Here is a 27,210-nt window from a genome sequence, read left to right as displayed (position 1 = left end):
GAAGGGAGGTGAGCCTGGGCAGGGCATCGTGTCCAGAGCTGTCTGGGGATGACAGAGCAGCTGCCAGCACAGCCAGGGCTGTTGTGTAATGTGTCACACAGAGCCTGCTCGTGTGGAAGCTTCACCTCTGAGCCGAGCTGGATTGCTCTCAGCTGTGGCACACGAGTCATTAGGGGCAAACTGCCCCAATTTGCTGGGCCTAAAGTGACTCCTCCTCCAGTCCTGGAGAAAAGCCCTCCCTGGAACCAGGCACTTGAGCTGGCTTGTAACTCCTGATGGGTTTCCTGCCCTCACTTTTAATCCCTTACCCACTGGTGGACAGGAGTAGACAAAGAGCAAAATAAAATGTATTTAGACAAAAGAGGCATGCACCCTTTTCAAACACAAACTCTTCCAGAAACAGGAAAATTATCTAATTCCATCCTGTAAAGAAGGGATGGGGAAAAAACAAAAACCAAGCACATTGGCATTTTTTCCCACTCTCTCACGTGACACTATATAATCTGTCATTAGATAATCAAAGCAGTTTTATTAAATTAAAATCAAAAGTTAAACATTCAGTGTGCCTGAGAAGGGAATACAGACCAACCTAATCCCCACGCCAGGCTGGAAGATACATTCACTAGGTGTGTGAAATGGGAGACTTTGTCCAAAAACATCAAGCCTGGAGCTAGTTTGGCTCCCTCTCACTCTGCTCTGCCCTTTGCTAGAGATCTGCCACCTCCCTGCCTGCCTGCAAGCAGTGTCCCTGCCTGCACAGCTCTTGTGCCATGCCCTTCCCAGAGCACCCTCTGACCATGGGAAAACCTGGTCAGTGCCAGGCCGTGTTTCAAGGTGGTCAGTTAGAGCCTGCTGGGCCCCAAGACCTGGTTGCTGTAGTCGGGCAAGATGCAGGGAGTGATGGCAACACATTTGAAGGGATGCCAGAAGATGTTTCTGCTTGGACAAAGACAGGTGGGGATAATGGCAACAGAGGATGGAGTCTGGACGCAGAAAGCCAGTCATGTGCCAACACCACAGGGCAGGTTAGTCAGGCTGATGTATTTGTGGCTTTCCTGGCATTTATTTGAGCCTCCACTGCAGCAGGGAGAAGAGACAGTACCAGGGGACAGCAAGGGACAGCCCCTTGTTCTCTGCCCAGACCTGCTCTCTCCACTTCATTTGACTTTACCTCTGAAAGCTGCTGCACCCTTGTGCCATCTGTCCCCCAGCAGCAGGAAGGGAGCAGGTTCCAGTTGGCTGGCTGCAGAAGAGCCGGGGGATTGAGGGGAGGTGGCTGCACAAACTGAACTGAAGCAAACTGGGAAATAGGTTGAAGACAGGATTTGATAGATCCAGCAGGTCTTGATTAGACTGCGATCCTAATTTTCTTGGCTCCAATCATGATTTGCATTGTGGGCTGTAAATGCTGCTCCCTGCCTTCCCCAAAGACAGACAGGAAGAGGAGTACAGCTCTGATGACCTGCAGGCAGTGCAAAATGAGACAGGCCTTTACCCAGCAGTGGGTGAGGCTGGGGCTGAGAGAGAAGGCTGGATGAAGGCACTGGTGACCTGCAGCAGGTGGGGGACTGAGATCAATTATTGGCCAAAATTATTTTCTGCAAAGGTCTCGGAAGGCCCGTGGCATTGCTTATGGGCCTGTAGCACTTTGGGGTTTATTGGAGGAGGCAGTGCAATTGAAGCACTGGGTTCAGGAGATCAGCCTCCATCAGGGGAATCACAGCTTGGAGCTCTGCTGGCTGAGGTAGGACATCCACTCTTTGAGGGGAGGGTTCCCCACAGCTGCCAGTTTTTTCAGAAAGGCACTGGGCCGTAGGCCGGGCACATCAGGGTGGGCCTCAGAGTATTTCTGCAGTTTGGCCAGCACACGGGGCAGCCCCACGGTGGAGGCGTAGAACATGGGGCCACCCCTGTGCTTTGGCCAGCCATAGCCATTGATGTAAATGACATCCAGGTGCTCTGGGCCCGATGCTATTCCCTCAGCCAGGATGGCAAACCCCTCGTTGATGAGGGAAAACAGACACCGCTCCAGGATTTCCTCCTGGTCTATGAAGCGGCTCTGGATGCCGTGGGTGTCTCTGTACTGGGACAGGAAGTTGAGGAGCCATGGGTCTGGCGTGGCTGTCCTGCCCCCGGCCTTCTCGTACAGGTACCAGCCCTTGCCGGTTTTCTGGCCGAAGCGGCCGTGCTCACACAGCAGGTCCGGCAGGGGGCTGTAGCGCTGCCCGTGCCGCTGCCGGGCCGGCGTGCCCGCGGGGAGGGACGGCCCAGTCAGGCCCTGGTCCTTCCGAGACCTCCAGCCCACGTCCAGCCCGGCCAGGTCAGACATGCGGAAGGGGCCTATCTTAAACCCAAAATCTTCAAGAACCTGATCTACTGCATCTGGTCTGCTCCCTTCCTCTAAAAGGAAAACTGCTTGTTGGACGTACGGAAACATCATGCGATTCCCAACAAACCCAAAACAATTCCCTACCACCACTCCCACTTTCTTCAGGGCTGTGGCCAGCTGCATAGCAGTGGCGATGGCGGTGGGGGACGTGTGGCGGCCGTAGATGATTTCCAGCAGCCTCATCACGTGGGCAGGAGAGAAGAAGTGGGTGCCAATGACCTGCTGTGGGCGGTTTGTGGCAGAAGCTATTTCGTCGATGTTCAGGGCTGATGTGTTCGTACACAGCAAAGCTCCTGGCTTGCAGATCTTTGACAGCTTGTGGAATATTTCCTTCTTCAGTGCCATGTTCTCAAACACAGCCTCGATGACTAGGTCTACATCACGCAACAGATCGAAGTCCACAGTGAACTGGAGACGTGCAGGGTTATGAAAATCCAGGATCTGGGCACCCCCCTCCATTTTCATAGCCTCACGTTCCAAAAGGAGCATGACAGCTTTTCTTCCCTTGTTGAGATTCTCCAGATCCTGTTCCAGGGCTATCAAAGGTATGTTGGCCTTAACCAGAGAAGTCACAATGCCTCGGCCCATTGTTCCCAGCCCTAGGGATAAAAGCAAGATAGAATCAAAGATTATGAATAGCAAATTAATCTCCTGAAAGTAGCATTTCCGTTGTATCTCCAGGATAAAAAGTGGAAGCCTCTTGAAAACAAGTAGTGCATACATAGAAAACAGATATTGAAGACTGGGAAAAAGGAAGGTGAATCTGCTCTTTCAGTGAGCCTAAATGTTTGAAAAGAGGTAGCACAAAGGCAAGTTAGTAACCTCACAAGCTTACAAAATGCCAGTGGGATTCACCCAGTGTGCATAGACCATGTGATTCATGTCTCATCTCTGCAAAGTTTTACACCTATGGAAAGCAGGATCATTGAGGTGTGAGAACATGGGGATCAAAGAAAGAAGCTCTGAGTTACATCTGCAACCCTCTTATGACCTTCTGCAGGCAGATTCAAAGCAAGTTTTCACCCTGAGGGTATCAGTGCCTCCCTGTTCCTGTGAGATGGTCTGTTATGGGCATTGAGCAGACACACCCCCCTAGAGATTTTGACACTGGCAAAGTTCAAAGAGTTGGTTTCTCCCTTGTCCTTCCAAGCTTCCTCTTTGTCTCCCTCCTTTTCTCCCTCTGTGCTTCACTGCATGATCTTTGAAGCAAAAAAATTCAGCTGCTATTTCTGTAAAGACTTGGAGGCTGATCTGCTCTAAACTTTGTCTCTAAGGCCTCCTGTGCCTGCTCAAACAGGATGGAACCAATGCAGTGTTCTTAATCTAGATTTCAGTGTCTTCTCTCTCCTTTTAAATCACGCTGCCACATCAGTAGCCTTTTGCCTGCTGTTCACATTCTGTCAGGTATAGAGATAGGTTCCTGCCCACCAGGAACTCTTCAAGCCCTCCAACACAAGCCATTCCTAACTGCTAGAGATTCTCAAAGTCAGTCTTCCTTGTCCAACCACACAGTTAAACTCTTGCCCAGAATTCCTGGAACTGAGAATCAATTCACACTGTAATTTTTTCCTCCAGGGTGTGTAAATGTGCTACCCCCAGCTCATACCCCAGGAATACCAGTGTAGAGATCACTGGCTTGGTCCTTTGCACCAGCTCTGTCCTCTGTGACATTAAATGAAGCTGCACTTTCCTGTGACACATGACCCACACCACTGGTCCTGCTCTCCCATGGTGGAGGCTTTTCCAACTAAATTAATACAAATTAGTGAGGGAAGGTCAGCACAATTTTACCAGCTTTGATAGTGCAAAGCCTCTGAATGGGAGGATTACTAATATCCTAAATATAGCAGCAACATGACAAAGTAAAGGTTTTTTATAATTCTGTAAAAATGATTTTTTTAATCTCAGGTTTACAAATGAAAGTCAGCTAAACAAATAAACAGAAACAAGGGGATTAAAAATTTTGTCTAAATCAGCTTTGTAAAAAAGAGCTGAAATGATGTCATCATTTAAACAAGTTCCAGCAACCAAGGTCAGACAAGGTAGGGTGTTTTTCCTGCATGTTACACACCCTTGGTTTAGTTCTGCCCACCTTCAGCTTGTGTGCACACAAGACATTTCAAACATTCCCTGCTTAGCCACCAGAAGATGGTTTTTACTGGCATCACTAGCTGGCAGCCTGCTTACAAACCATCATTACACTCCCAAGCAAATGCTGAAGTTCCTTTCAAGGAAATTAGATTTGCTATTTCATAATCAAGTTCTACTGCAAACTAATTTGAAAATAAATCTAGAATAATATGAATCAACTCTTAGTAATTCAGTGTCTATGCTTTGCTGGCTGACAAAACCTGGACATGAGTAGTTCCTCCCACTGTGCTCACTCTCCAGAGCCTTTGATGCAGGAGCAGGCACATTTAGGGACAGGTTTTCCCTGGCTTTGGTGAGCCACACAAAGTGATTTCTTCCTGCAGAGCAGGAGGGTAGCTCCCCCCCCAACCCAGCCCCATCTGTCAGGCTCTCTTTAGCCATCAAGCTGAAGTGTTTGCAGTCCCACATGGCTCCCTCTTGAAGTCTCTTCTTTCCCACTGTGGAAGCCTAATGTTTCTCTCTAGAATTTCCAAGTTCTCCACACATCCTGGGTCTTATGCACTCCTGATCCAGCTTCAGTCTTGTGACTGCAATCTTAGTGGTTCTCTTGCCATATGAACTTTTCCTAATTTTCCACACTGCCTTTTCCTAAATCAAGACCTCTTTTGTGAGCAGCTGTTCCCCAAGCTTCTTTCCCAGGGAAGCTCTGCAGTGGTGGCAGGTGATTCCCCTGGCTGCTTCCATCATGAGTACTCCATGTAGGTTTTAGCCATCCCAAGAGAGACAGGCACACATGCTTGTAGTACTACACTTTCTAGGCCACAGGAACAGGCTTATAGATAAGATATGAGCTTGCCAAGCTTGTTTCTGACCTAGAAAAGCTGTCTCTCAACTTCCTACAGAACTCTGCAATGGTCTGTATGAAATGATGTTTAATGAAGCTGGCAGAGATGGTAATGAAAGCCCCAAGGGGTTTGTTACATTAGAGCTTGCACAGCATGATTCCCCTGGAAATATTTCCTAAAATTGGGCTATAAAACTAAGGAGAGCTTTGGCTATCTAGCAGCAAAAGAGGCATTTCTGAGGACTCCTCTTTTGCAATTCAGAAAGCCAAGTGAACTTGGGGAAGAATATGTTAGAGCAGAAAAAAAAAGGCAGGGGATCATTAGGCCTTACATGTGTAGAAGGCTGTGGAAGAAAGAGGTAGGGAGATGTCTCATGCTCAGCTCAGATCACACAGACTGAAACATGGTGAGGAACTGCTCCAGAATTTCTGCTGTGTGCTGCATTTTCTTACTCAATAGTGCTCTCCCTTCCCCCAAACCAGGAAAAACCCTTATTCTCCTCTTCCATGCAGGGGACTAGTTTCATGCACAAGGCACATCTTTCCAAAAAAGACTGAAATCTGCTTCAGGAGCAAGAACAGTCCCCAGCCATTCTGCTCCTGGTCTTTTATTGTGAAATGAAGCTTTGACATATAATTAAAACTACACTTGTACATATGTAATTTCAGGCCAAATATGGGTATAACAAATCCATTTGCTGGGCAAGCTGAGTGAATAATGATGGTTAATTATTGATCTGTCACGTGAGGTATTTAGAATATGAAAAATCATACAAAATTAATTGAAGGACTTTAAAATACAAATTTCAAAACAAAAGCACTTGAAATATGTACAAGGCAGATCATGTACAGTCCCACACTACAGAAATACCTATCTGTGGAAAACACTCTGAACTACAATGAATATTTGGACATTAAATAGCCTGGCAATTGAAATAATTCTTTACAGACTGCTAAAAATATGCAAGGACTGTTCCAGTTTTCCTGATAAAAACAACAATAAGCAATTGGCAGTAATGGGCTGCTGTAGACAGGGGCTGCTGCTTTCTCTGTTTCAGGGTATCAGTTTCAAGCAGAAATAATGTGATACTCCAGAAAAGCAGGGAGCTGAGGGGAGATGCAGCTGCAAGGGACAGAGAGAAAGGAACCTTCTTTCTGGGTGGTGAGGAACCAGAGAAAGTGAAAAGAGGTGGGAGCCAAGAGTTCAGAACAACAAAAGCAAAGGAAAGTCAACATGAAAAAGTCAACATGGTCTCCTCAGTTGCTTCTCACCATGCAGCAATAAGAGATGGAAGCAGCAGCATAATGCAACATGGTTTTAGTGTGTGAAACAGCACAGCACTGTCTGAGGGAAAGTGAGGTCTGCATGATTTCTAAGGAGCCTAAATTGAAGCAGCACCTTTCTCTGACTGACCTCCTCTCTGCAGTGAAAATAGAGAGACCCAGGGTCACCTAGGGTAGACTCAATACTGGCACGGATGAGCAGCACTATTTTAAAAGATGTCAGTCCCTCAAAAATCATCCCTAGGATTTGGATTTCTGGTGCTGCAGGGATGTACTTCAGATCAAAAACATGAAGTTACAAAACACTGTAGAGCATTGTACTGGCTGGAGAATTACTTTTTGTTTCAGTCACCTGAAAGAAAAAATGCAATTGTGTTGGCATGTTCTCTGCCTGTCTCTAATGGACTTACAATTTCACTTATATCAAAAGGAAAAATAGGAGGGAAACATTCCAGAGGAAGGGAAAAAAACACAAGATGCAGAAAGAAGGGCTAGAAAGCAGTGACACTTTGGTGAGGAATTCAGGGTTAAAAGGAGGTGATCAAGAACCTCCAAGACAAGTTACATCACATGAAATGAAGTATGACATGAACAAGAGTGTAAGCAAAGCAGGCTCTACTCTTGGGACACAGGGGCTGTGTAATGAGATCAGTGATTCAGCAAGGGCTGGAGCCTGGGTGAGTGTCAAGGCCCTGACTGCACTGATGGGATTTGATGTCCCTGAGCAGCCACACCTGGAGCTTCCACTCACCTGTACTGCCCATTGCCTCTGAGCCCTATTTAAGCTCAGACCTGGGCTTGTGCCCCCTTCTTAAGTTTTCTTGGAGGAGCTCTGGTGGCTTATTGTGGTTGTGGTTACTGTTGATCCAAACCTCAGCCTGCCAGACTAACATCCCACCTTTACCTCGGACCTGCATCATCCTGGGAACTTTGCTTGATCACCTGTACTCCCAGTAGCTCCTGGCACCATCTCTGGTCCTGCCCTGCCTGCCTTGCCCAGGTACTGTACATTTTGATGCAACAGTAGGTTGTGCTGCCATCCAGAGGGAGAAATGGGTGGGCAGGATCTTCAGGAACAGGGAAGTGTAAAGTTCTGTGTGTGGGGAGGAACGGTGCATAGTGGGGCTGGCTGCTGGAAAGCAGCTCCCCAGAAAAAGCTCTGGGAGTGCTGGTGGACACCAGGCTGACTCTGAGCAGCAACATGGCCTTGTGGCAGAGCAGATCAGTGGTATGTGGAGCTATGCCAGGAGGGGTCTTGCTGGAAGCTTGAGAGAGGTGGCATTGGTAAGAATGTAGCTGGAGTGCTGGGCTCTCCAGTACAAGAGTGATTGGAGTGAGTTCAGTGAAGGGGAAATAAGACAATTAAGGGACTGGAGTATGTCTCATGAGGAAGGGCTCAGGGAGCTGTGACTTCAGCACAGAGAAGGCTTGGGGCATCTCACCCATGTGTATGCAAACAGAGAGAAAGGTACCTGGTAAAGGAGATGGAGCCAGGCTCAAATGGCCCCTGGTGATAAAACCAGAGGTCATGGGCACAAGCTGAACATGGGAGTTCCAGCTGAGCAAAAGGAAACAATTCTTTTTAGTGTGGGGCTGACTGAGCACTGGCACAGGTTGCCCAGGGAAGTTGTGGAGTCTTCATCCTTGGAGATGTTGAAGAGCTGTCTGGACATGGTCCTGAGCAAGTGGCTCTAGGTGACCCCATGTGAGGAGATGTTAGACAAGATGACATTCAGAGGTGCCTTCCTGTCTCAAGGATTCTGTGGTTCTGCTCCCTGTTCTTGTCATTGGCTCCCCATCCCTGGGGTGCAGCTGCTCCCTGCCAGTAGATAATTAACTGGATGTGTTAATGTGGCTCATACCAAGGTTGCCTGTTACCCTGGGCATGCTCAGCAGGAGCAAGGAAGAAACACTTTGGTACCTGGCTATGGTGTAATTACTCCTGGAATGCTGCTCCCACTTTGGTTATGCACATTTTATGAAGTGTTGAAAAATTTGTGGAAGTTCAGGGTAAATCAAATGACCAGAGTGTGACAGATTGTGCTTTGCAGCAGAAGTATCAAAGCACTTAGCTTATTTCTTCTGCAGAAGGAGGAGTTAACTTGATTGTCTGTAAGCAGCTGTGAAAAACACTGAAACCTGGAGGTGAGGTTGGGGCAATTTCAGACCATAATTCAGAAATCTGTCCAGAGATGAGTGGCAAATACTTAATCCAATGGAAGAGACATGCAGCCCAGCCAATTCTGCTTGGAAATAAAGTACAGATGATGTTTCTACTAGAAACTTTTAAATAGAGGTTGCATTTGTCCTCAGAATTCCCTCTAGCTCAGTTACAGCCCCAAAATAGGCAGCTCAGCTCTAACAGCCCTTCTGGCTAAACTGTCACTGTGATTTGGTCTTTGCAAGTGTGTTGTTCTGGCATGGTTTAGCAGCACAGAGTAGAGAATGTCCCTCCTGGTCACCTGGTCATTCCCCCAAACTCCAACACAGGCCCTCCTGTCAAAGCACACACTGCAGGACTGACCTGTGTGGGACTGACAAAAGTGTGCGTCCAAACTTCTGTGCTCTTCAAGTCATAGAACAAATCTGGTAACAATTAATGCCTCTTTACCTGAATGTTTTAACAGCCACAGATCCTTCTCACAGGGTTTGTGATGTTTAAAACCCATTTCTATTAAAAATATGGCATGGCAGCTAATGAAGAGAATTTCCAAAAAATTCTCTATGGCCTAAAATGAGTTGTCAGACAGATCAAGAGCCCTGAGAAGCACCCAGAAAAAAAGCAGTGTTGATCTGGTGAGATTTCCTTGAAACAGAATGGATGTTTTCCAAGTGCTCCATTACTTGTCTAACCATTTTTGAGTGCTACTATCAACAGCTAGAGCTGAAAGATATTTTTTTTTAATCTCAGCAGTGCATTGAAGGTTTTATTTAAATTGCTCTTATAAAAAATTAATGAAGGCATTATCTTGCTGGGCTACAAAATGGCAGGAGTGGGTCCCAGTGAGATGAAATCTTCTTAAAATACAGCTGTCAAAACATTTTTGTATTAATATATCCTGAGTGACTCTGTGCACATGCACCTGCAGTACAGAACTAGTCCAGGAGGAGGAGAATTTCCTACAGACCTGCTTCTAGCACGAAGCAAAAACAGGTCTTGGTGTTTAAAAGGGAGCAGACTGCTTATGGTCCACACACAAAGCTGTAGGGGGATAGAATATAAGAAAATAAAGATAGTGTAGAAAGTAATCTTACCCCTAAGGAGTTGCAGCTGGGCCAATTATCAAAGATTAGGAACAGGCCTGGCTTTAACAGGCCACAGCTGTAAGCAATGAGAAGAAGATGCTATAAAAGAGTGGGGTGGCTGGGTGAGAAGGGAACTGGAGTCAGTGGCTGCTTTGTGAAGAAGAAAGAGTCAGAGCTCTGAGGAGTTGCCCATGAGAAACACCAAGAAGGTATGAAACTTTTGAGATAAGGTGATAACAGTATGGAACCCCTGCCATAAGATGACAACACAAAGCTGTCTCTGAAGTGAGAGAAAGCTGTTCCTCCAAAGGAAGAGGAGACTCCAGGCGCTAATCTAGTGGCATGTGAGTTGCCATCTGAATTTGGAGCTTCCCAAAGCAGTGACAACTTCACTAATGGGTGTGGAGTGTGTGATGGGTGTGAGTGCCTGCTGGGGACTCCCACGGAGCTCCCGGCCGCGCCCGGTGCCCGTCCCCGCCGTTGGCTGTGCTTACCTATGACGGCGGCCCTGCGCACGGGCTGCGGGGCAGCGCTGCTCCAGGAGGCCCCGCCGGGGGTGGCCCAGCGGCGCACGGCTCTCTCGGCGAAGAAGGCGTACTGCAGCGCCTGGGCCTGCCCCGAGCTCAGCAGCACCTGGAACAGCTCCCGCTCCCGCCGCACGCCCGCGGCAAAGGGGCTCTGGGCGGCGGCTCGCACGGCCTGGCAGCACAGCTCCGGAGCCAGGCACCCCCGCGCCTGCCGCTTCACCTTCGCAAGGGCTTCCTCCAGAAACGCTTCCATGTTGGGCAGTTTGGGGACCGGCTTAAGGCTGAGCCTGCGGGGTCCCAGGGGCTGACCTGGGAGAGAGAAATGGAGTTACAGAACAAAGCAGCCCCGTCTTTTCAGATGTAATATTTCCAGATTTCCAGACCCTTTTCCACAGGCTGGGATGGCAGTCTGCCTCCTGTTCTCCAATCCCTGCATTAGGGCTTGCATGGCACAGTGAGCTGGGTCTAGAACTAAAGCTTCTGACATTTCTCCTTATTTCTGCTTGCTCTGACAATTACGATTTTTCAAGTTCCTTCTCAGACTTCAAAAAAAGTAAGACTTTGTTTTCAAATAAGTAATTCTCTCCTTGCTTTTCTCAGCTTCAGAGTGCCCTGACTTTCCAGTTCTGTCCCTCTACAGTCCTAGCTGCCACTTTCATATGGATCTTTCTTTAGGCTTCAGTAATGAAGCTTTCCTCCAGTATTGTTCAGTATTCAGGACCCAGTTGACATTAGCCAGAGGCCTGACCCAGACATTGACAGGAGAGTGGAAAACACACCCTGACTTCTTCCCTGACTGAAGGAGCCCCTCAAGTCACTTTGGGACTAACCAAAAGGAGATCTCACTCAGCATGAGTTTGGCAGCAAATGGGAGAGTTCATGTTTGTGTCAGCAAGTGATGAATCAAGCAGCCACACAAATATGTGAAGTTTATTACAGACAGAGGTTGCTATGGTGATACCTAGACAGGATTTTAATTGGGAGAATATAGTTATGGTTCAGATGCCAAAATTTTCTGTCATCTTTGTAAGTACAGAGCTGGCTATACTCAGGTGTTCCTCTGCTCTAAAGGCAGCTTGCTCAGTAAAGACCAGGGAGGAACAAGTTCAGCAATTTGGGAGGTATCCCCTTGATACTGCAGCACTGTCACAAAGACCTTGCTGCCATCCCAGCCACAGGCAGATCATTAACTGCAGCATGGCACTGCAAGGATTGCTAGTGCTGTTCCCAGAAGCAGCCAGGACTGCCACCAAAGTCAGGTGGTGGCCTGAGAGCCTTATGCTGAAGCTCTCTGGGGACAGTGTCTCATTGCTCTGGCCTCTTAGATGAGCTCTACCATGGGAGCACACTTCCTTCCAAGGCAGCATTTTGCATATAGCTCCTCTTTCTCTTCTGTTGTCTGAGCGAGGGAAGTGCCAATGCACCAGCAGAATACTCAGGAAACCCTACAGGGATACTGAAGAGCAGGAATAATGGCAGTACTGCAGGCATGGCTGCCTGAGATACATGTCCTGACTCTAGCTCTTCCTCCAAGACTGAGCAATGCTTAGGAGAAACTGAAATACAAGTTTCCAGGATGAGTTAATACACTGATTTCTTGTAATAAAGGTCTTCAGAGCTCAAGTTTTTAATTAAGCCTCTTAGTGAGCACAAAAAGATGAACACTCACTGTGTAAGTAGCTTCCCTTGTAATCAGAGTTCATAAAAATGTTTTCAACATTGACAGTGGATATAATTTGTATCAGCCAGTATTGCAGGATTATATTTATTCCAAAATAAAGGAACAGGATAATGTTCCTTTATTTTGGAATAATTTTTTCCCCTAAGTTTTTAACCCAGAAATGTTCTTTATCTGCAGTTCTTTATTTAGGACTTAAATAGTGGGTTATATTCCATCACAATAGGAAAGCTCAGGCTTGTCCCAGAGAGCTGATCTGATGGCTGGAAGATTGGGCAGATCAAGGAACTTCATATGACATCCAATGGAAAGGGCTGGTAAAAAAGGAATACCACTGGAAGCCTTTAAGCTTGGTCTTCAGACAGCAAATAATACTGTAAGCACAAATAGTGATGGGGGACAGGAGACAGTTCTCAGACTAAAAAAAAAAAAAAACAAAAAACAAAAAAACCTCAGGGTCCTGTAGTAAAATGCTTATTTTAGCTGCAAATTGAATAGGTTTTCTACAGCACCTCTGTGCAGTATCTTAGCTTCTGCAATGCTAATAAAAATGTGGGACATGTTTATGATGAGGGAAGAATTACCAGAATCCAAGTCTGGGAATAAGAGATCAGTGTGGGACACCTGCAGCTTGATTTCTAAAAGCAAAGCAGCAGGAAGATGATGAACAGTGCTGCAGCAAAAGCATCATCCACACACAGGAGTTAACACAGACTCCTGCTTTATTTACCAGGTTTGTAGTCCAGGGGGCACAAAGGGCAGATCAAATCTATAAAATTTCTGTCAGCCAATGCACCACATATGCAGGCAGCATCAAATACCATGTTATTTAAAGAAAGAAATATCATCCTAGAGTTGTAAACCCTTGGGACACTATGAGATGGCACATGCAAGAGACAGGGCCAGCCTAATGTTTTCCTCATGCAGAGAACTGCTTGTGAATTTTTGAGGAATAAAGCTGAGCCCTGCCCCTGCCCCTCAGGCTGCCAGAGAATTCCAGGCCATGTCAGACCTTTCACAAACTCTGGTGTCCACACTTAGCTAGGCTCTGTCTAAGGAAGATGTCAGCCAGAACCTTGAGCCCTGGGGAGAGATTAAAATGTTTTGATATTGTGCATCTTGCCAGAGGTGGCTCATGGAAAGGCCTTGCAGCTCTAAAGGAAAGCTTCCCTCCAGTCTCCATTTCAATTACCCACAGCAGCATCTGTTCCACCCCTAGCTTTGATGAGCCTCAGAAGGAGCAACTGCTTCCTCTGCAGCGACTCCCAGTAGCTTACAGGCAGAAACTCATCACCTTTCCCCACAGATTAATACCTGGGGAGCTTGAGCTACTCCAAATTGCTCTGGTTTTCCTTGCCTCTTTGGTGCAAGGCATTGGTACTGCTCTGCTCTGAGGTCAGTCAGCAGATGGGGTCAGAAGAACAAGGGGTGTATGTGGAGAGTTTCAAAGTCTGCTGTGTGGAGGCCAGGAGCCAATTTCTCCTCCAGCTGAGGAAGACCAGAGCAGGCCAACAAGAAGTGGGCAGGATGAGATACAAACTACTGCATGTCACCAGCAGTTCCAGCCATTTGTCAATTTTGTGATGCCATCAGCTGGGAAAAGCCTGAAATGCAGCTTTGGATCACTGCAGTGATTGTCAAGCACATCTAATGAAAGGACATTCTCCTTGTCCCCAAGGATTTAGCTCCTGTCTATTCCTTTCTAAAGATTTTTTTCTTTAGCCTGCAGAAGCCAGTTTGAAGATATTTTCTTTAGCCTGCAGAAGCCAGTTTGCCTGAGAGGTCAGGGAATTATTCTTGCTTCCTATCTGCAATACATATATTCTGGTTTTCAATGAAAAATCTGACTTGGAATCAGTAATTGCCTCTGTGTATTCCTACACCCACTTAGTGTTTCAGAGCATCTTTTGAAGGTGTTCTTCATTAGGAGCAACCCATAAAAATGTATGGATGAGAATGCTCTCCCAAAGTGCCATAAAAGTAGCTCTGTCAGCTGTGTATCACAACAATAATCAAGGACCCCTGATACAGTAAGGCAGTCATTTGAGACTGATCTCTTGCCATGAGATACTGCAGCTCTGGTGCTGAAAAAGCTTTAGAAGAAAATTATTTCTGAATTGATTCTTTGAGAGTTATCTTGCAGTACAGCCTTCCCAGGAATAGAAATTCCAGTGGTGACAAAACCAGTTATTCAGCCAGACTGCTCTGTAAGAAGTCAGCAGTTGGAGCTTCATGTTTGAAAAAAATCTCCTCAGAAACAAAATGCTGCCTGCCACACAAAGCCAGTGGAATTTTGTAATGGCATTTTTGGGGTACGTTCTCTTTGGTTTTATTAAGATTATCTGAGAAGCATTCACTGAAAACAGAACTCTGTGTGAACAAACTCCAGACCAGCTATACAAGACTTCCTTCATCTCTTCTGCAGCCCTGTTTGTGCTTGATGGAGAAAAATGAAAGTTCTGCCATGCCTTTGTAGGACAGGAAATTTATTAACTTTAGGCAAAGGCCAAAGCAAGGAATGACTCAAAAAGAAGCATACAGGCCCTGGGTACACCAATCTTTCAAATTATTAGATAACCTGAGGGTAAATGGTGCATCAAAACTTGTCATGGTCTTCTGCAGGGTGTAATGAGAAATTTTTCAAGCAGGAAAGAAATAGATTAGCTGGCTCACCAGTGTTTTCACTGTTAAAACATGTACTTTAAATGCCAGTAAAGCTGTTGGAAAGAGTCTGAAAGCATTTTTAAGGTTCTGTGGGAGTTGATATATAGTGTGATGTGCAACACCGTCAATGACATTACTCATTTCTGCTGGGATAACTCAAACCAGCAATAAACAGAGTGAATATCTAATAATGAGTAAGATTGGAACAGGCTACCTGCTGGACCTTCAGCCAGGATCCTTGTATGCTTATACAGCTCAAGAAAAAAACCAAACCCATGCTGGTAGCTACATCCTCCAAAGAAGATGAAGCTTGACAATTTCCAAAGAAGATGAAGGTAAAGAACAGGATTTTGCTGGTGTTGGTAGTGGATATAAGCTCCAGAGAGCAAGTTACCCTGAGAAATAGTGTGGTCAATGCTTCCTTCCTGAGGGTGTCCTGTAAGGCCAAGCTGGCTTTCACAGCTCTCAGCCACTGCACGATGTCTGTCATGGAAGAAACAAGCATGCAAATATCTAAACTTCACCTGATTGCACATAGCATTTGTTGGAATCCAGAATGTTTTCAGGTTTGCCAGTTCCAGCAAAGTACCCATTACTCATTTCATGACACACTGCTGCTGCTGTCATCAGTACTGGCATAGATCTTGTGCAAAGCATCATTCAGAGCCCAGAGGGTACATCACAGGGAGCACTGTTTGTTGGGTTAATTTGCCTAGAAGAGTGGTAATATTTCACTGCTCTCCCAACAGATGGAGAAACAGAATTCTCATTGAAAACAGACAAACTCAGCGAACCAAAGTACCTTTGTTTTTCTTAGAAGCAGCAGTGAAGTACATCAGCCATCTCTTGCTAAAGAATTATATTTAGTCTGATGACATAAAGGAAAGAGTAAAGAGGAGTGCTCATGTCATTGATTCTGCACTAGAAAATGAAGCTCTAACATACTGTGGGATGAATACAGTGAGAAGGATGGGCATGTGCTACAGAAAACCCAGCCAAAGGATACCTTGGTGCCTGTCTGGTACGTCTCAAGGTGTGGCAAAGTATACAAGACACTGATATTTAAGAACAGTCAATTCTTTGAATTACCTTAAAATATTGAATTACCTTAAAATCTCCTAACATCTAGGACAAAGCTTAGGCTGCCTCAGCTTCTAGCTCAGAGAAGGGGCCTTGTTTGTAGTGAAGAGAACTGGAGGAGCAAAACCAACATCCCAGCTTGGACAGCATTGCCTGTAAGGCCATGTGGTCAAAGCAGGAAGGGTTTTTTGCTTTCCTGCATTCAGCTCATTGTGACAGAGCCCCAGATGAAATGCAGTGGTCAGGTTCCAAAGGTACAAGGTCAGCAGTGGAAAATGCCCTGTTTTCTCTAAAGGCAATGCTCCTCATGCTGCATGAGGAATGTTCCTCTTTGCAAGTTAACTCCAGCAAATTTGATTCTGTTACTTCTGAGATGGGGGAAAAAAATCTCTCCCCATCCCTCCCATTTGCACAGGCCATTTTTTTACATGGCACCCAAAGGATTAGGGACAGAGTCACATACAGACCATGGATCATTAAATTGAGCACAGGATGTGCCAGCCCCTCCACTACAGGGAGAAAGTTATTTTTGCTCAGCCATTATGGATGGTGCAACCAGAATGCATGCAATGCCAGCTGGGATCCAGAACTGTAGATGGATAGAGCACTTACCCCCCAAAACCTGGGGAGTGCAGCATCCCAGAGGAGCATCTGAGTTTGGATAGACAATTAAAAAGCAGGAGGACTTGGTATAGATCTGTTCTCTCAATCTCAGTTGAATTTCTGTAGCTTTCCAGCATCTGATTTTTTTTCACTTCAGACAACAGGAAACAAATTCTGCAATTAATTCTCTCTTATATGGATGCCAAAACTCAAGAATGGAGCATATAAATTAGAACAAACTGGTGGGCTTTTTTCTGCCTCTTTTCAGCCCTGAAACATCACCAATTATTTCCTGGTACTGCTACAATTTGTTCCTCACCAATCACTTTGTTTGCCAAACGGATTGCTGCCTCAATGGTGTTTTCTTCCACAATTTCATCAACCAAGCCCAGCTTCAGTGCTTCAGTTGCTGGAATGTGTTTTCCTGCCATAAAAAGAGAAATAAGGTGACTGCAGTGGAGCCTGATGGGCAATTTTGTTCTTTTCCATCTGATCAAATGACTTGTGCAGCTGGTAATTAGCCCCTCACGGGTGGAAGCAAGTAAAATTACAACCCAAGAAGCTACACAGGTAAAAGATTCCTGGTTTTTACACCAAGCTGGTATGACTCAATGCCATGTTAATGTCTATACACACAGCACTTACCTGTAGTGATCATATCCAGAGCAGCTGGTACTCCAATCAGTCTGGGGAGTCGCTGAGTGCCTTCAGCACCTGGAAGTAACCCTAAGGTGACCTCTGGCAAACCCATCCGAGCCTAAAACGCAGCAAAATTAAACAAAAATCTGATCAGAAAGAGTGGTAATTGCAAACTGAGCAAAATAGAGGAAAAACAAGCAGATGTGAGTCACATTGCTCCTCTAGGAAGCCTCAGAATTTCTACATAGAAACCTCATCCTTGCTTTTTGCTACAGAAAATATTTAAGAAAAAACCCACTTGAGCATTTGAAGCATTCCTGTACAAATGCACAATGAAAACATGACCTTTCAGAGGATTTGTGTGCTAGTACAGCACTGGGGGAACTGTAGGGCCAACAGCATTCCCTAGATTGACACATCTGTCAATAATGCTTGCAAGTAGTTGTTACCAACTGGAGGAGGGCAGGCTGGCTTAACTTTCATCTCCCTACTCTAATTCTTGCAAGTTTAGCAAAGAGTTGGAAGGAAACTTAAAACCATCTTGTTTCACTACCTGCCATGGAGGGACATCTTCTACACCAGATTGCTCAGAGCCCCACCTAACCTGGCTTTGAACACCACTGAACTCTTCCCTAATCTTCCTTCAAATGTCTCTACCAGATTTGATATCTGGTAGATTCATGGCAGATAAGCCAGGGGGAGCAGGAAGTGTGTGGAGGTCTTCTCTTAAAAAATTTATCTAGATTTTGTTGTTTTTAAAAAATAGTCTGCACATTTTCTATTGAGCTTTTGAGATATTTTGAGTTACTTTAAGACCACTACTTATAGTTACAGTAGTCATGGCATTTCATGATGTGGTTTAGTGGGCATGGTGGTAATTGGTCAAAGGTTGGATTTAGTGATCTTGGAGGTCTTTTCCAACCTTAGTGATTCTGTGATTCCATGGTCCTCACCTTAGGTGGCACAGAGGATGATGTGCAGTATCTCTTTATGCTGTTACAGCAACCCACACTGCCACAGAGAAAGTGACTCACAGCAGAAGTGAGGGGATGGCCCTGTCAGTGAGGAGTTTGTACAAGGAGACAGGCACTGCTCAGGGTGGTTCAGTGTTCCTGAGCCTTGAAGGAGGGGATTGAAGGAAAAAACCCAGATCATTCCTGAGGACTCTTCAAGCTGTCTCTTGGTCAAAGTGCTCCTTGGGGACCCAGAGCTCATGAGGAATGTAACCCTAAATGCTCCATGCTAGCTGAGTTTCAACTGCCTATAGAAAGTAGGCCATGAGCAGAAAGAAGTGCAAAATTCACAAGGCTGGGGAAAAAAAATAAATAAGAGAAAGTCACGCTGCATGAGTCAGTGAGATACAGCTGTCTGCATCAGAATCCAGATAATGAGACCTAGGGCAAATTAACATTTGGTTACTGGAGTTCTACTCAGCCATCTTATCCTACTAGTTACTTTGTATTTAGAAATGACTTGAAATTAGTTAGTAAGGCTTAGGAGAGGTGTCAAGGGTGGTGGTGTAGGTGAAGAATGTCTGAGCACACAGACTTGTATCCTACAGCTGTGAAGCCATTCTCTGCCGGGCAGAGGGTCCCAGGAAAGGCACCTGTCCCTCTGCTCGTGCCATCTGCGCCTGGCTCCCGCTGCCTCCAGCAGCCCCTGCGGTCCCCAAAAGAACATTTCCCTGCGCGGGCTGTGTTACCTTCGCGTGTGCAATGCGGTAGTGACAGCCCAGCGCCACCTCCAGGCCTCCGCCCAAAGCGACGCCCTCGATGGCCGCCACCACCGGCTTCTCGCTGCTTTCGATGAGAGACACGATGGGGCCCAGGGCACCTCCAAGTCTCTTCGGAGCGGAGAACCCTCGGATGTCAGCTCCTGCGGGAGCACCAAAAGATTAGCAGGAATTAGTAGGCGAGGCGGTGACTGGAAGAATCCTTCCCTCTGTGCCGGCTGCTCACAGATGCACAAGCCCTTGCAGAGCATGCTGCTGGCAGGGGAGGGGTTAACAGGAATCACCCCCTTTTGGGACCACCTTCAAGGAACCCTGGATCTTTCACAGAGCTCCGAGGAAGGCTGAGTACAAAAATACAGAGTAACTGTAAGGATCATGTTGTCACTGCAGAAATTTGCAAACATTCTTGGTGTGATATTGAGCCTGGAATAGTTTAGTGCAAGTTACTATGAACAAGCAATACAGAACTCCTCAGAAATTCCCTAGCTTTTCAGGCTTCTTCTGCTGGAGATCTGTCATTCACCACTGCCCCGCTCTAGGTACATTCCATACACTAGACCAGTAAATGGTCCAGAGATTTTACATAAACAAAGCTATGGAGACTGAGGAAACACCAGGATGTTATGGAGTTGAGCAGCTGTCCCTCATTTCAGAATGAACAGGCCAGTTTACTTCTGGCCTATTTCAAGATCCGGCTTGTTATGTGCCCCATGTCAATTGTAGTACAGCAAAACAGGCAAAGCACCCTCTCTTGTGGCCATTTCGAGCCAAATCAGGACTTCTGTCAGCAGTGTGATGAGGCAGAGACTCTCCAGATATGATGGGTGGAGAGTGTTTCATCTTTTGCTCAGCTTGTGTTTGATGTCTTACCTGCACTGAATTTCCCATTTTCACCACAAATCATAACAGCTTTCACTGAGGGATCTGCATCTGCTTTCTTCAGCCCATCCTCTAAAGCCTGGAGAACTGCCCGACTGAAATAAAAAGAGATTCAGTGAGGAGCCATCAAATCCATCCCCTTCCAAGGGGTCTGTGTTCACTGAGCAGCCCAGTGGAAATGAGCCCCATGTCCAACAGGCAGCCCCCACGCCTGCCTGCTGCCTCTCCAGGTGAATCCTGCCCTTATTCTCCCTCCTACTCCAAGGACAAGCACCCAAACCCAACAGGCTGACTGCTCACCTGTCAGTCACTGCCTGGAGAACTCATCTTCAGGTTGTGACACTGCTGTTTCCACAACAAGCAGCACAGGAAAATGTTCTTTTGAAGATGTCTTTATGAATTAAACATTCAGATTTTCAAGAAAACAGTTTAGCATAATTTAGAAGTAATTAATGCTAAACCACTGACAGTCTAAGAACTTTTTGAAAGGAGCTGTAGGGATAAAAAAGTTATTTTTCAAACACCTGACTCAGGCTCTGCTGATGTTAATAACTCTTTCATCTTGTGAAGAACTGCACATAGGTCTGGACTTAAACTGGTGTGGGATCCTGTCAAAGGGAATTTGGCCATGAAACACTACACAGAACATGTCTTGACTCATCTGAACAGGTAGCTCTGCAGTAAATATGCCCAGCAAAGAATTAATGAAGAATTTCAAAATGGATCTGTAGAAGCATAAATAGTGGGTTTTTTTTCAAATCAGGTATTTAAAAAGTCTGACCCAACTGAATGTCCACTTTGCATTTGCTTCTTTAAAGTTAATTCATGTTTGTATAGATGGACTTGGAGAACCTATTCTGTTTTAGAAGGTGGTAACAATAGTGATAGTGGGTAAAAATAGAAGCATTAGGACTTTAGTAATAGAAATATCAATACAAATTTAATGTATATATATAATTTAGATACTAAAATGTACTGCTATACACACATACTGATATAATTTGTGAGAGACTATTCTGTGTAGAGATGCCTCTGATACAGAAAATCTGAGCCACAAGCAGCTGGAGGCTGGAGGAATATCCAAGAAATATCATCCACACTTTTTCTTTCGTTCTAGGAAGAAAATCAGCTTTTCTTCCTAGACCTTCTCCAAAGCCTGGGCCCAGCTCCACATGTGGGCTTGGTGCTGAGGAAAAGGGAGCAGAGCTCTGCTGATGCCCAATGGAGGGCAGCAGTGTTAATTACACACAGCTAATCAAAAGGCCTGAGGCACAGTAAGCTCGTGCATGTTGCTCTATGTGTTAGAGGGCATTTCATCTAAAATGGAAACTTGTAGTGAAATAGATGGAAACCACATCACTGACATTTTTACAGAGCAATGCTTGCAGAATTCATGTGGGAATCCATAGTCTGCAAAGGGAAACCTGAAGGCCCAAGGAGCTCCCAGCTGTGTGAAGGAATCCCAGCCAAGCTCTGCATATTCCTCCTTCAAAATCAAAAAAAAATTCAAGACAAACCATTGGCAAAGTCTGACAATCAGGGCCCTTGGCTGAGGAGGGCTGTCTAGGAGGGTCTCCAGGACCATCTGCTGCCTGTAGAAGGCTGTGCTACACAGAAGGGTCAGTGGGAGCTCTGAGACCTGACAGCCAGAGACTGGGAGAAGTGTTATTTTTGGAGAGAGAACAGCCAGTTGTGTACCAATTACCCAATGTAGACATCAAAGACAGCTCTGAAGGGTGATGTTAGTAATGGTTCTGAAGGCTGAAACTTAAAATGAGAATAATTTGGCCATGGCAAAGTAAAACTGTGAGGTGAGTCAGTAAAGGTCTCTCCACTGCATGTAGGTCCACATAGCAGAATATGAAAACATTTCCAAATTTTATACACTAAATGTGTTTTAATATGTTAAAAAATAGTGTTTTATCTCCCTCCCCTTGGCATATCTGTGGTTGCTGCTATTTGAGGAGCCCCCACAGGCTGCCCCCAATGCTTGCTGCTCTTTGAGTTCTGTTTGTGCATCAGTGAAGAGCCAGGCCACAGCCATACCAAAATCACCCAGGGGCTGGGAGGTTGCAGGGAAAGCCATTGGGAAATGTCATTACACTCTACAAACCATGGGGCAAAGAAGGAGAAAAAATATCTTCCATGATCCAAACAAATGTGAAGTTACTAATTTGCAACTATTGTAGAGACAAATGGCACAGCTCCATCAGGAGCAGACAAGAAGCAATCAGTATTTCTGTGTCTGTTCCAGGCAGATGTAAAAGGCCCAGCCAGAAGGGTTGTCTGCAGCAAATGGGAAGGTTCAGGGTTCTGTGGAGGAAATCAGTTCCAAGCCCTCAGCACTTACAACAACATATCACTACCAAAATAAAATAAAAACTAGTCATCAAGGCTGCCACAAAATCACAATTTGATCCTTGTCTCACCTTAATTAACCCAACAGGACTGTTCATGGCACTGAAAAATTTAAATTGGTACTTGCAAAAAGATCTCTTCTATTTCCATATAACTTCTTCCCAATTGGAATTTTTGTGGAATGAAAAGGAAAGAAATCAGACTTTTTGCAGTTCCTTGTTTTTCTAAGATGGAGTGATAAGTTTGCCTTGGATGTGTCACAGTCCAACAGACAGACTGCACTGCTTTATCACTCACATGTTATAACTGGCAGTAAAAGATGTAATTTTCAATTAAAGCATCATAGTAAAATATATGACAGTAGAATTATAAAAGTACTCAGGAGAATCCCAGTTTCAAACTGCTAGAGCATTAAAGAAACAAAAAGTTACTCTAATTTTCATAAGTATTTCATTACTGTGACACTGTCATTCATTTAGCAGTAACAATGCACAAATTCCCTCCATGCTTTCCAAGGCTGCATCCCATCCATGCAGTCAGTTCCACAATTTTGACTGCAGAAAAGTGATTCTGCCAAGGGGATTCAGTGTCTCAGGAACTCAAAACAGGTGCTGTTTAAGAGTAGGTGCACACCAGAGCAAGAGAATGTTCTTGGAGATTACCATACCAGGTTGTTTTTAATTTATGGAACTCATTGCAGTGACTGAGGTGCTGGATTTGTAACAGGGTTTTACTTTTTACTTTAATTATTTCACATTTTACCTGGAGTTTGTGAATGTGAATTTCTTTCATTTAAAAAAAAAATAATGTAAGGGAATCCTGAACATTTACTTAGTCACATTTAAAGAAGTGAGACTCAAATCCAACAGTGGAAAATGTTGTTTATGGGAAACATGCAGGTCTGGTCCTTTTCCTTTGTATTTTTCTCAGCTTCTAATATTCTTTAAAAACCTGCAAATCCCAAACCTGAACAACAAAATTCAGGCTCTCCCATTGTCACAAGCTCCTTTTCCTTTGGATAGCTTCCTGCAGTGTTTTTCTTTGAACTAACTCCTGAGTATTACATAATCCCCTACTTGAAATTGAGTTCTTGTGTGTTGGAGTTACCTGCTCTGCTCTCCCTTCCTTCAGTGTCAGATCCAGCTGTGTGTTAGCTACTGTCACACACTGTTGTGTGACAAGTTACTAATACAGCTTGAACAGTTCTGTTCAAGTTTTATGTTCTTTCTGCACATAAATTAAGGCCAGAGTGAGAATGGCATCTTTTAGGTGGAATTTTAGAGTAGTTGTTTTAGGGAGCAGATGCTAATTAATCCCAGAATTTTCTCTCTGTATCTCATCCTGATGAGGTGCTGATGCATGGGTAATCACATTCTCCCCTCATTGCTACCTGTCTGAAGCTGCAGCTTCTCTCATCTGCTTTACATTTTCTGATTTTTAAGGTGATCAGGGTCAGAAGGACAATCCTGGCAGCCAGGGAGAGCCTTTCCCAATCAAACCTGTTATGCTGTCACACTTCATAGAATCCCACACATAAGCTGCCCTATTGCATGGCCTCCCCTATCCTCCCTGGAGCTTTTCTGTCCTTGTCAGCTCAAATGTTGAAATACTCCTTCAAGTCCTCCTAATTCCCAGTGCCAGCAGCCTGCCTCTGCTGAGGAGGGGTAGTCAGTCCTTCCTTTTGCCAGTCTTGTCTTTCTGCTCCCCCAAACTCCCAGTTCTTTGCATATCTAAATCCCTTCTCTCAATGTCATGGTCTTGCAGGTCTCTGAACACTAAACTTCTGCAAACCAGGAAAAAACCCTCCAAACAAATCAAATTTGGCAGATGCCACCTCTGCTGGTAGAGTGATTAGCTTAAAGGGGAGTCTGTGTGGGAATGGATTTGCTGCCAGACTCTCAAGTCAGCGCACATTTCTCAGGAAAGCACTGCCCCAAGGTACCAGCAGAGGATGATGTCAGCCAGGAGAAAGCAAATTCCTGCCCACCAGTGGCTTCTGAAGTGCTAATGGCCGGTGTGATGGCCCAGGAGGGGGGAAATGGTAATGGGGAGAGGCAGGGGAGGCTGGAGCACAGCAGCAAAACCTCACCAGCCTCAAAAAGCGTTTGTGCCTGCTGTGAAATGAAATTTACAGGATTGCTCCTGTCTGTAACTTTCACTGCCTCCTATGACCTGTGCAGTCAAACATTTCCAGCAGCACTAACAAACCTGCTCCCTGTGGTCCAGTGCAGAAATGTGCAGCAGGAGCAGGGATCAGAGTGTGCTCTACCTTTGCTAGCTGCATCACATCTCAGCTAACACCTACCTGACAGCAAGGGTGTGAGAATTATGGATCTCTTTTAAAACAGGTACTGCCCTGGCATGCCACCAAAGACCACAGACATGTGGCTGTAGCTTAATGGATCTGAAGTCTGCCAGGATCTTCTTTTTTCCCTGCAGGGCCGAGGGACAGGACACAAGCACACAATCTGTCACCCTTGGTGTATCAGAGCTGCACCTTGCTGTGAGGCACTGCAGGGCCAGGAGCAAAGGGCAGCAAAGTCAGAGATCTGCCCTGAGGAAGCTGTTGTGCTGCTGCTGCTCAAAGGCAGAGGGGACTTTAGGTTTTCTCCAGGACTTCTCAAAAGAAGGGAGTTAAGGTTCCTTAAGCATGTCTGGTTACTGCTGAAGGTTGGACTCACTGATTTTAAAGGTCTTTTCAACCTCAGAGATTCTATGATTCTTTAGGCCTGTATTTTGTATATTTCATGGTAAGGATTGAAAGTTTATAGTGAGCGCAGCCTGGAAGTTTTCTTAGACTGGTCTTGGGCCCAGGAGGTCCAAAGGATATCTTACACCTTACAGTTCTGGGCATCTTACATGTTGGGTTCATCTAAACTCATCAAGTCACTCCAAGTTTCTCCTGCCAATTACCTGAGCACGCGAAAATGTTCTTATTGCACTTCAAAACAAGTTGCAACAGAAGAATGAGCAGTGCCAGCTACAATGTAGCTTTTCTACAGAACATCAGGTTTTATCTCCTTTTCATGCTCTTACTCGTCTCTATGAGCTTCTTTTTATCAAACTTTCTCATTTGTAAATCAAGCACAACTGCAGTGGGGTTATTTTTGGCTTGTGAATACAGGCTGAATAGACACTGTGGTCACTGTTACTGAACAACTACAGCTGCTTAGAAAGGGTTTATGTGCTCCTCAGAACTAAAGGAACTAAACCCCACAACTAATGTAAAGCCAAAAGCATGTAAGTCCTTTTCAAGACACATGAAAAACTAAAATTTCAGAGGCTCCTACAGATTGGTGCTTGACTTTGTTTTCCACTGTCTCGTGTTTGAGATTGCACAGGGCCCTTTTTGACCAAGATCAGTATTTAGAAATCAATTCCTTAATCATTTTAAAGGCCAAATGAACTTTTTTCTCATAGCCCTGGCTGAGTTTAATGCTGGTGCCAGCTCTGCTTGCTGAGCCATGCCTGACACCCACAGAGCCCTTTGCCCTCCCCCCTGTGCACACTTGGATAGTGCAGTGATTCGCCAGGCAAGCACTGAGCAGCGTGGGGCAGGCAGTCAGACCAGGAAATCTGAGCATTGACTTGTACCAAGCAGCGCTGAAAGCACTCCAGGCTGAGCTAACGCTGCTGCGCTGTGTCTTGATGTTTAAAGACTGGAAGGTGATGAGAAATAGGCAAAGTTTTTAAACACCCTCCAGGGGAGATGGCAGAATGTATGGTCTGCTGAGCCTGGCACCTCTCCTGTGAAACCCCTCAACTAGAAATTACAAGAAAGAGCAGAAGTTATGGCAAAGTTCAGCATGTTGTTTGCAAAGCGAGATCCAAGCTACCTCCGAAGGAGCCGCCGGGAGCTCTGAGCGGTGCAGAAGTCCCTGCTGAGGCTCTCAGGGGCCGCTCCCTCCGGGGCTGGAGGGAGCCTCGCCCGGGCTCGGGGAGAGGGAGCTCGGTGGAAAGGAAGGACTCGGAGAATCCCCCACCCGCTCACAAGCGGGCCCCAGCCCCGCGCTCCCCGCGGGCTGCCGGCGGTACCTGAGCGCGTTCACCGGCGGGTTGCGGAGCCGGATGACGGCCACGGCCGAGCCCCTCGCGTACTGCGCCATGCCGAGCGCTCCGCCGTGTCCCCGTGTCCCCGTGTCCCAGGGCCAGCCCCCGCCGCGCCCCGCCCTCAGCGCCCGGCCCCGGCCTGCGCAGAGCCGCCTCTGCTGGGGCGGCAAAACGCGGAACATGGACATTTTCCCTGAGAAAGGATGTTCATTAATCTCTGATCCTTATAACAAGAAAGGAGATTTCACTCGTGAAACAGCGATTCACAAGCTTTAAGTGATGTCCAGGTGTTGGAAAGACAAATTCCTTTAAAGATAGAATTGCCTTGCTAAGATCTAGGGCTCTGCATGTTTCAGTGACCTCAGTCCTAGGGGGAACACTGACAATGCTCGGGAAGAAGGATGTGTGTGATGTGCCACTGAGAGTGGGCACACAGAATGCAGAACTTAGAGGCCACAAGGACATTTGGCAGGACCCCAAAAATAAGGGAAAAACTGAAAAAGCCAACCCAGCACTTTGTACTGAAATCAGCCCCAGCTGGGTGAAAGGTAATTCTGGCAGGGGCAGGTCATGACCAATGAGTCACAGACCACTGACCCAAGAAACCACCAACCCAAAAGCAGATAAATACTGAGCTAATTAAAATAAGAAATGAGAGAATCATTAATCAGTAGAAGATAGACCGCTAAATAAGAGAACGATGTAACTTGCAGCCAATGAACATCAATACCTTTATTTGCTAAAACGTATAAATAGTGAAAAGTCATGATCGTTGTGCTGGCTTTGTGGATTTGCCACCCAGCCTCCTTTCTGTGCAGAAACGTAAATGAATCAAATACCTTGACTCAGTGTTGGATCAGCATCTTACACTGGGTGAAAGAATCTATTCTGGGTGAAGCCCTAAAGCAGATAGCCTTCTGGAAGTAATGGGTTAAAACATGGAATGTGAGGCCTGTAAAGCAGGGCCTAGCACTAGAACACACGGAGAAAGCACAGCACTAGGAAAACAGAGTAACAAATTAGATAAGGGGTAGAGCATCATGACAGGGGAAGAGATAGGTATGGGAGAAACTAATGGACTAAGCAGGTTTAGAGCCAGCAATGTCGAAACGATCCTAAGGGTTTTGCCAAACCACGGGATCTAAG

The 27,210-nt window shown here is 45.8% G+C and overlaps 1 protein-coding gene across 1 annotated transcript; it reads right to left on the bottom strand.

The window, feature by feature from the left end:
* Positions 1–509: 509 nt before the first annotated feature.
* Positions 510–26,152, bottom strand: EHHADH (enoyl-CoA hydratase and 3-hydroxyacyl CoA dehydrogenase). Its single transcript, XM_063166688.1, has 7 exons — positions 26,050–26,152; positions 19,648–19,751; positions 18,748–18,920; positions 17,052–17,163; positions 16,726–16,830; positions 10,349–10,690; positions 510–2,988 (listed from the first exon to the last, which is right to left on the bottom strand). The coding sequence occupies exons 1-7, from the start codon at positions 26,118–26,120 to the stop codon at positions 1,718–1,720; spliced, it is 2,178 nt and encodes a 725-aa protein (XP_063022758.1). The 5' UTR covers positions 26,121–26,152; the 3' UTR covers positions 510–1,717.
* Between the last annotated feature and the right edge of the window lie 1,058 nt (positions 26,153–27,210).

Source organism: Melospiza melodia, chromosome 12 (assembly GCF_035770615.1).
Source record: "Melospiza melodia melodia isolate bMelMel2 chromosome 12, bMelMel2.pri, whole genome shotgun sequence".
NCBI classification, from domain to species: Eukaryota; Metazoa; Chordata; class Aves; order Passeriformes; family Passerellidae; genus Melospiza; species Melospiza melodia.
Note: the sequence above shows the minus strand (reverse complement) of the source record. Positions and strands in the feature narration are given on the sequence as shown.

Coding starts and splice junctions, on each gene's coding strand:
- EHHADH (XM_063166688.1), bottom strand. CDS start 26,120: ATGGCGCAGTACGCGAGGGGCTCGGCCGTGGCCGTCATCCGGCTCCGC. Junction 10,691..16,725: donor TTTGGCAAACAAAGTGATTG/GTGAGGAACAAA, acceptor TCTCTCTCCCAG/GTCAGCCCCTGGGACCCCGC. Junction 2,989..10,348: donor GCGCAGGGCCGCCGTCATAG/GTAAGCACAGCC, acceptor TTTTATCCCTAG/GGCTGGGAACAATGGGCCGA.